Genomic DNA, 10,020 nt, shown 5'->3' on the forward strand with positions numbered 1-10,020 from the left:
CACCCCTCCTCCTTCATCAGCCGTTCCCCTACGGCCCCTGCAGCAGCAACCCGGTACACCCCCCTACTTTCTCCCCCCCCCCCACCCCCAAGCTAGGGCCCCCCCCCCCCCCCCCTAGTTGCGTAACCCCTACCATTGTACTTCCGTAAGTCAGGCGACTCCTGCTGACCCCGGCTGCTCCCGCTATCCCGACGGCCCCCCCCCACCGATGCAACACACCCACCATTCCCCCACTCCCAGTGCCGGCCCCGCCCACTACTCCTCCAGCGCGGGAAGAAAGCCGGCACTTCTATCCCAAACCCCGCCCCCCCAACCCACCACGCGGGAAAAAGACGGCACATGACCCAGCGGGACCGCGAACAGCTCCCCAACCCTCCACCAGTGAAAAAACGAAAAAGCACCCCAATAAATAAATAACAGCCCCAAAAAGTGAAAAAGCAGAACAGCAAAAAGGCAACATCAAACACAGCCAATAAAAACGAAAGGATACCAAGGAGGACAGAGCCTCCGGACTATGTACATCATTCCCCAGCCCCCCCAGTCCTCAGTTCGAGTCCAACTTCTCTGCCTGGACAAAGGCCCAGGCCTCCTCCGGTGAATCAAAGTAGAGCTGGTGGTCCTTGTAAGTGACCCAGAGGCGAGTCGGCTGTAGCAGGCCAAACTTCACCCCCTTCCTGTGAAGCACACCCTTCGCCCGATTGAAACCAGCCCTTCTCTTCGCCACCTCCGCGCTCCAGTCCTGATAGATCCTGATCTCTTCGTTCTCCCACCCGCTGCTCCTTTCCTTCTTCGCCCATCTCAGCACACACTCACGGTCAACGAAGCGGTGAAAGCGGACCAGCACCGCCCTAGGCGGCTCGTTCGGCCTGGGCTTCCTCAACAGCACTCGATGGGCCCCCTCCAGCTCCAAGGGTCATTGGAACGACCCCACGCCCATTAACGAGTTCAGCATCACAACCAAATCCGAACCTTCCAGCTCCTCCGGGAGGCCCAGAATCCGCAGGTTCTTCCAACGGGAGCGGTTCTCCATCTCCTCCATCCTTGCCAGCCATTTCGCAACATGTACCGGGAAATAGAAAAGGCATGTCAGAAAGGCAAGGTCACGGTGGTCATGGGGGACTTCAATATGCAGGTGGATTGGGTAAATAACGTAGCCAGTGGATCCAAGGAAAAGTAATTCATGGAATGCTTACAAGATGGCTTTTTGGAACAGCTTGTCATGGAGCCCACAAGGGAGCAGGCTATTCTGGACCTAGTGCTATGTAATGAACCAGACTTTATAAAAGATCTTAAAGTAAGGGAACACTTAGGAAGCAGCGATCATAATATGGTTGAGTTCAGTCTGCAGTTTGAAAGAGAGAAGGCAAAATCGGATGTAATGGTGTTACAGTTAAATAAAGGTAATTACGAGGGCATGAGAGAGGAACTGGCAAAAATCGACTGGAAGCAGACCCTAGTGGGGAACACAGCAGAGCAAAAATGGCAGGAGTTTGTATGCATAATTGAGGACACTGTACAGAGGTTCATCCCCAAGAAAAGAAAGATTATCCGGGGAGGGATTAGACAGCCATGGCTGACAAAGGAGGTCAGGAAATGTATCAAAGAAAAAGAGAGATCCTATAAAGTGGCCAAAAGCACTGGGAAATCAGAAGATTGGGAAGGCTACAAAAACAAACAGAGGTTAACAAAGAGACAAATAAGGAAGGAGAGGATCAAATATGAAGGCAGGCTAGCCAGTAATATAAGAAATGATAGTAAAAGTTTCTTTCAATACATAAGAAACAAACGACAGGCCAAAGTAGACATTGGGCCAATTCAAACTGATTCCGGAAGGCTAGTGATGGGAGACGAGGAAATGGTTGGAGAACTTAATAAGTACTTTGCGTCTGTCTTCACAGAGGAAGACATGAGTAATATCCCAAAAATTATAGATGGTCAGGGGGCTGAGTTGAGTATGGTTGCCATTACAAAAGAGATGGTGCTAAAAAAGCTAAAAGGTCTTAAAATTGACAAATCTCCTGGCCCCGATGGGCTACACCCTAGAGTTCTGAGAGAGGTGGCTGAAGAAATAGCGGAAGCGTTGGTTGAGATCTTTCAAAAATCACTGGAGTCAGGGAAAGTCCCAGACGATTGGAAGATCGCTGTTGTAACCCCCTTGTTCAAGAAAGGATCAAGACAAAAGATGGAAAATTATAGGCCAATTAGCCTAACCTCGGTTGTTGGTAAAATTCTAGAATCGATCGTTAAGGATGAGATTTCTAAATTCTTGGAAGAGCAGGGTCGGATTAGAACAAGTCAACATGGATTTAGTAAGGGGAGGTCGTGCCTGACGAACCTGTTAGAATTCTTTGAGGAGGTGACAAGTAGGTTAGACCAGGGAAACCCAGTGGACGTGGTCCATCTGGATTTCCAAAAGGCCTTTGATAAGGTGCCACACAGGAGGCTGCTGAGTAAGGTGAGGGCCCATGGTGTTCGAGGTGAGCTACTGGCATGGGTTGAGGATTGGCTGTCTGACAGAAGGCAGAGAGTTGGGATAAAAGGTTCTTTTTCGGAATGGCAGCCGGTAACCAGCGGTGTCCCACAGGGTTCAGTGTTGGGGCCGCAGCTGTTCACCATATATATTAATGATCTGGATGAAGGGACTGGGGGCATTCTAGCAACGTTTGCCGATGATACGAAGTTAGGTGGTCAGGCAGGTAATGCTGAGGAAGTGGGGAGGCTGCAGAAGGATCTAGACAGTTTGGGAGAGTGGTGCAGGAAATGGCTGGTGCAATTCAACGTGAGAAAATGTGAGGTCTTGCACTTTGGAAAAAAGAATCCAAGCATAGACTACTTTCTAAACGGTGAGAAAATTCATAATGCCAAAGTACAAAGGGATCTGGGAGTGCTAGTCGAGGATTCCCTAAAGGTAAACATGCAGGTTGAATCTGTGATTAAGAAAGCGAATGCAATGTTGTCATTTATCTCAAGAGGGTTGGAATATAAAAGCAGTGATGTGCTACTGAGCCTTTATAAGGCTCTGGTTAGGCCCCATTTGGAGTACTGTGTCCAGTTTTGGGCCCCACATCTCAGGAAGGACATACTGGCACTGGAGCGTGTCCAGCGGAGATTCACACGGATGATCCCTGGAATGGCGGGTCTAACATATGATGAATGGCTGAGGATCCTGGGATTGTATTCATTGGAGTTTAGAAGGTTAAGGGGAGATCTAATAGAAACTTACAAGATAATACATGGCTTAGAAAGGGTGGACGCAAAGAAACTGTTTTGTCGTTAGGCGAGGAGACGAGGACCCGTGGGCACAGCCTTAGAATTAGAGGGGGGTAAATTCAGAACAGAAATGCGGAGACATTTCTTCAGCCAGAGAGTGGTGGGCCTGTGGAATTCATTGCCGCGGAGTGCAGTGGAGGCCGGGACGCTAAATGGCTTCAAGGCAGAGATAGATAAATTCTTGATGTCGCGAGGAATTAAGGGCTACGGGGAGAATGGTGGTAGGTAGAGTTGAAATGCCCATCAGCCATGATTGAATGGCGGAGTGGACTCGATGGGCCGAATGGCCTTACTTCCACTCCTATGTCTTATGGTCTTATTTCTTGTGAAGCGCTTCGTGCGACTCCACCTTCACTGCCAGGCCCAGGAGTTTGTCCTCACTCTCCGAGCCTTTTGCTGTAGCTCTCGGATCTCCGCACCCTGAGCCGTCTGAGTCGCCATGAGCTTGTCCAGCGAGGCCTTAAACGTTTCCAGGATCTCAGCCTTCAGCTCTCTGAAGCAGCGATGGAGCAGCTCCTGCTGCTCCTGCGCCCACTGCTGCCACGCTGCCGGTTCCCCGCCCGCCGCCATCTTGTTTTTCCTGCCTCGCATCTTTCTCTGCACCAAAGCCGATTTTTTTTGACCGCTCCGCTCCTGGTCCAGTCCATCCACCGGCAGATGAGCACAGTGGATGTGTTCCCACCCGTGGAAAAGTCCAACCAGCACCGCTGCAGGCCCTTAAAAGAGCCCAAAAGACCAAAAATAGCGGGAGCTACCAAATGTGCGGCTTAGCTCCGCACCACCGCAACCGGAAGTCGTTACTAGACTAGTTATCAAGAGGCTCAGACTAATGCTCCGAGAAATAAGTTCAAATCCCACCATGGCTGAGGCGGGAGTTTAAATTTAATTGATAGATATAAAATAAAAAGTCAGTCTCATTGATAACCAAGTTTGGTGAGGCCTGACAAGATTGAAGTCAATGAGATTCGTAGGAGGAAAACCCTCCACTGGTTGGAGTTATACCAAACACAGATAGATGTTTGTGGTTGTTGGAGGCCAACCATCTCAGCTGTTGCGGTGTACCATTCACGACTCCTCAGACATTGAATTAATCTCTCTCCATATGCAGAAATATCTGGACAAATTTAGGCTTAAACTGATAAGTGACAAGTAAAATTCATGCAACAAAAGTACCAGGAAATGACCATCTCAAACAAGAGTGAATCTAACATCTCCTCTGACCAGTCAATGGCGTTACCAGTGCTGAAACTCTCACCAACATCCATCGACCAAAAACTTAAATGGACCAGCCACATGAAAATTCTACAACACATAGCTCATCTCCTGACTCCTTAAAACGTTGGACTATCAAGAAGCTACTTTGTCCTGGATGGTGTTGAGCTCCTTGAGTGTTGTTGGAGTTGCGCTCATTCAGGCAAGTGGAGGGTATTCCATCACACACCTGACTTTGCCTTGTAGATGGTGGACAGGCTTTGGAGCCAGCCTCTGACGTGCTCTTTCAGCTACGTATTTATATGGCTAGTCCACTTCAGTTTCTGGTCAGTTGTAATCCCAGGATGTTGATAGCGGGGGATTCAGCAATGGCAATGCCATTGAATGGCAAGGGATCATGGTTAGATTCTCGTTTGTTGAAGATGGTCATCACCAGCCACTTGTGTAGCATGAATGTTACTTGCTACTAATCAGTCCATGCCTGGATATTGTCCAGATCTTGCTGCACATGGAAACGGACTACTTCAGTATCTGAAGAGTCGTGCATAGTACTGAACGTGTTGTTATCTTTACTTCTGACCTTATGATCGAGGGAAGCTCATTGATAAAGCAGCTAAAGATGGTTGGGCCGAGGTCACTACCCTGAGGAACCCCTGTGACAATATCCTGGGACTGAGATGATTGACCTCCTGCAACCACAACCATCTTCCTTTGTGCCAGGTATGACTCTAACCAGTGGAGAGTGATTCCCATTGACTCCAGTTTTGCTAATGCTCCTTGATGCCACACTTGGTGAAATGCTGCCTTGATGTCAAAGGCAGTTAGAGAATCATGCAAGTAGTTAGAATGAATGTACAGATCGGCCATGACCTCATTGAATGGTGGGACAGGCTTATGGGGCTGAATGGCCTTCACCTGTTCGTATGCTCCTAACTTAGCAAGTGCAGAAACAGGCTTTGCCCATTCCTGCGAACTCTGGTTTTACATTCTGAGGGGCTCAGATAAAAACTGGGTACAAATCACAACTCAGTGTAATTGTTGGTCAAAAAGGCTCTTTGCTGTACAAGGCTTTGTGGGTTTTTTGCGTAATGGATCAATTTTCATTTGTATCCAGTGTTGCACCTTGATGACGAAAGTAATCCAGAGCCCTCATTAAGGAAACTGTGTCAATTGTTGGTTAAGGAACGATCGACATTCTTTTGACATTTGAGGTAGTTTCATTTTGGTTCATAGATCTGGTTAAAAACATTTGGTTTTATAATATACAATGATTCGATGTAACCAATACAGGATTCCTATCTTCAATCGTAGTTGAACAGTACTTAAGCTTCTCTTGTCAAAGGCTGCCCCTGGCCCTTTGTGAATTGAACCATGTTGAGTGATTTCTGTAGAAGCAGAGTTGTTTGAAAGGAATTTGCCATTCAGTGCTCTGAGTGCTTCCCCTCACTGATGCTCATCACTGCCAGATTAACATGTGATATAATCGCATGTATTGTAAGTTATATAATAGCCCAAAAAACTTCCTTTTCCCCAAAAAAAAAACCCTTTCAGAGCTCTTTCGCTTTCCTGTGTAATTTGCAATGTTAATTTGTCCTGAATCTTAGGCTGCAGCAGACTCTGCCAGCTGGGAGGTCCTTTGTCGCCATGGACGCGAAGCAAATCCCGCAGATTCTACAACAGATCTTCACATCCACAATGCTGTCAACGGCCTAAGGATTTATCCCAGTGGTAGCGATGTGCACCAGGAGATGGTGGGAAAAAATACATTGAGAATTGATTTATCTGTGTTTGCAGGCTGCGGCTGGACATCTATACAATGAGTGCAATGACCCCTCCGTCACGTTTAGTTGGTGGACATCCCCGAGGAGTTTGGGACAATGATAGGAAGATTCTCTGTCATGAAACATGCTTCACACAGAAGTGAGGACTTGAGGGCTCTCAGCTAAATATGGAGGGGTGACTTTTTTCTGCATCTGATCTCTATAACCTTCCAAACAGATTGTTTTAAAGAGCACCAGCAGAAAATAGATACACGTAAACACCGCTGGTAATCACTACAAAAATATAATCTCACTTTTAAACTCCTTTTAGTAGATTTCTCCAATCTCCTGGAGAAAGAGTATTAAACCCTTTGTTTGATTTTGATGAATTGAAAAGCAATTTGAAGTACTCTGATTTCAGGATGAGATGCGTCCCTGCAGCCAGAAGCTGATTTGGAAAGACTTTCAGGGCATTTAACCACAGAATACCTACAGTACAGAAAGAGGCCATTCGGCCCATCGAGTCTGCACCCACATTTGGTGGATTTGACCTTTTACCAAAAGCCACCGCGTTTCCAAGCCACTGAAGGACAGGGAGAAATTCCTCCGCTCAAAACGAAACCTGGTGAAAACGTACATAAAGCTAAGGGAAAGAGATCTGATGTTGCCACGCACACTGGTAGCAAGGATCGGTGTCGCTGATAGGGGCTGAAGTTGAGAGCTACACAACAAACTCTAAAATAGGAATGGTGTCAAAGTAAAATTCATATGAAAAGAACTGGCTGATGTTCATCTAGACACTCTTACTCTGCATGGCTCTTCCTATACTCACTGTGCTGGATGACTCGGTGACTATCCACTGCCAGGGTAGCTGTCTATTGATAGGTCAGCTCTCCACACTTCCCTTTCTGCCTCCCCTCTTTCAAATGTTATTCTCAGAATATGTGCAGAGTAGCTCCTGAGAAGCTCTGGCTGAATATTCGAGAGAGTTGATGCCGGCGAGACTCTTTCCACAGCATAGCCACTGATTATCAATGATCTGTAGTGAGTTAGATCTCTACTAAATCCAATGCATGAAGATAGACTCAGGAATTAATTTGTAAAAAAATAAATATGAGGATGTAATTTTCACACAAGATTGCTTGGAATATTAGGAAGGTGACTATGAATGATATATTGGTCAAAAGATGATTTCAATTGTAATATATATATATATACATACAGAATAAAGTTCAATATGTTTATCATCTCAAATACATTATCGCAATTAATTATTATTCCCTAAGGATTATCATCATTTCATGTGCCATGTAAACACCAATGCTTGTGGCTCGGCTTGATTGAGTATCACTCTACAAAGCTCAAGGAAGAGTTAACACATTTAGGTATTTGTAGATTTCTGAAATTCATAGCACGTTGAAAGCCTGTTAGTCAGATTTACTTTTGCCTGTTCATATAGTCATTTATGACACAGAAGGAGGGCATTCGTTACACTACCACCTCGTGTAATCTCATTTCCCTACCCATTTCACATCTTTTTTCTCCTTTTCCTTCAAACAGTTCTACAGTTCCATTTTAAGGACTGTAGTTTCTGCTATTCTATCACATGGGTATGAAATAAAAATCTTCCCAGTTTCAAGCTGTGGCTCAGTACAGGCCCCTGCTCCAGTGCATCTTGAGGCAGTGCGGCCGTTTCTCAGTGAGGTGCTGGATGCTCAAAGGTAGATGGGAAGTTAAAGAGAAGGAAACTTACCTACAGTGTCCGGACCAATGTTTAATCTTCCAACAACATCACAAAAACCCTGCTCTTATCTCATTGCTGCTTGTATAGTCTCGCAGTGTAGAAATCTCCTTACCTGAGAAAGGACGTACTGGCGCTGGAGGGTGTGCAGAAGAGATTCACTAGGTTAATCCCAGAGCTGAAGGGGTTGGATTACGAGGAGAGGTTGATTAGACTGGGACTGTACTCGTTGGAATTTAGAAGGATGAGGGGGGGATCTTATAGAAACATATAAAATTATGAAGGGAATAGATAGGATAGATGCAAGCAGGTTGTTTCCACTGGCGGGTGAAAGCAGAACTAGGGGGCATAGCCTCAAAATAAGGGGAAGTAGATTTAGGACTGAGTTTAGGAGGAACTTCTTCACCCAAAGGGTTGTGAATCTATGGAATTCCTTGCCCAATGAAGCAGTTGAGGCTCCTTCATTAATTGTTTTAAGATAAAGATAGATAGTTTTTTGAAGAATAAAGGGATTAAGGGTACTCCTGCTCCTCATTCTTATGTTCTTATGTAAATCGACCCTCACCTTTCCCACATTACAAGAGTGACTACGATCCATGAAGTATCTCACTGGCTGCAAGATACTGGATCATCCTGAGCTCATGAAAAGTACAACTCTTTATTTCTGGAATAAATAGCTCCTGATTACCAAACAATGTGGAGAGTTTTTACCCTCTCATAAATCCAACAACAACACCTGTATTATGTAGCTACTTTAGGTCGGAATTCTCCTTTGCGAGTTCGAGCTGCCAGTGAGAACGGAGAATTTGCCGCTCAGCTAAAACTCCATTCATGATAGCGGGACCGGAGAATCCCGCCAGTGTAATCAGATGGAGAATCCCAGCCTTCATGTAGTAAAATTCCCCAAGGTGCTTCACGGGGGCGATTCACGTTTGACACCGAGCTCGATAGGAAGATATTACGGCAAATGACTAAAAGCTTGGTTAGAGAAGTAGGTTTTAAAGAACATCTTAAAGGAGTAAATTGATGGGCAGCACGATGACGCAGTGGGTAGTACTGCCTCATGCTGCGAGGACCCAGGTTCAGTCACGGCCACAGGTCACTGTGTGGAGTTTGCACATTCTCCCCGTGTCTGCGAGGGTTCCACCCCCACAACCTAAAGATGTGCAGGCTAGGTGAATTGTCGCCAGTATATTGCCCCTAAATGGAAAAAAAAAGAATTGAGTACTTTAAATTTATTTTTTTAAAAGGAGGAAATTGAGGCTGAGAGATTTAGGAGGAGACACTGGAGCCTTGGGACTAGAACAGCTGAAAGCACAGTGACCAATGGTGGAGTAATAAGAATCGGAGATGCTGAAGAGGCTGGAATGAGCACAGATGAGCACAGATAACCTGGAGGGTTTTGGGGCTGAAGAAGATTTCAGACACAGGGAGAAATTGGAAAACAAAGATGGGTCTGCTTGACTTGGAGCATAGGTCAGTGAGCACAGGGATGATAGGCGAACAGCACTTGGTGTGAGTTCAGGCATGACAGCAGATTTTCTGATGGCATCAAGTTCGCAGAGAACAGATTGAGGGAGAACCAGCCACAGAGTATCACAGTACAGAAAGAGGCCCTTTGGCCCATCGTGTATGTGCCAGCCATCAGTCACCTATCTAGTCTAGAGGTGACAAAAGTTTTACCTCCATTCCCAATCTCACTGCCTTTGGATTTCATTATCAATCTTACTGTTTTAGATTCATGAAATTATGGAGAACTTAATTTAGTCAATAAATATTCCTCTTTCCGGAAGAATTAAGGACTTTGGTTCGGCCATTCAAAAGCGTCTTAGTCCGTTGGGAGGTCTCACTTTCGTAATATTATCAAATGTTGAGTAATTCTTCTGCCATGGGCAAGGGAATTAGAAAGTTGGAACAAGGTGTGGTATTGGTTACCTCTGACTGTCTCAAATGCTAAATCTTGGGGGGCTGGGGAGAGGTGGTGTTGTGATGATGTGTATAAAGCAACTATGTACATAATGTTATCCACGACCTCCA

At 45.8% G+C, this 10,020-nt stretch overlaps 1 protein-coding gene across 1 annotated transcript in view; it reads left to right on the top strand.

Moving 5' to 3' along the window:
• Positions 1-7,496, top strand: part of vwa8 (von Willebrand factor A domain containing 8) — a 489,820-nt gene extending 482,324 nt beyond the window's left edge. The window contains exon 45 of the mRNA XM_038802772.1: positions 6,087-7,496. Coding sequence (XP_038658700.1) covers positions 6,087-6,195 — 109 coding nt within the window. The 3' untranslated portion in view covers positions 6,196-7,496. The remainder of the gene's footprint in view (positions 1-6,086) is intronic.
• The last annotated feature ends 2,524 nt before the right edge of the window (positions 7,497-10,020 follow it).

The sequence above is a fragment of the Scyliorhinus canicula genome, chromosome 7 (assembly GCF_902713615.1).
Source record: "Scyliorhinus canicula chromosome 7, sScyCan1.1, whole genome shotgun sequence".
In the NCBI taxonomy this organism is placed as follows: domain Eukaryota; kingdom Metazoa; phylum Chordata; class Chondrichthyes; order Carcharhiniformes; family Scyliorhinidae; genus Scyliorhinus; species Scyliorhinus canicula.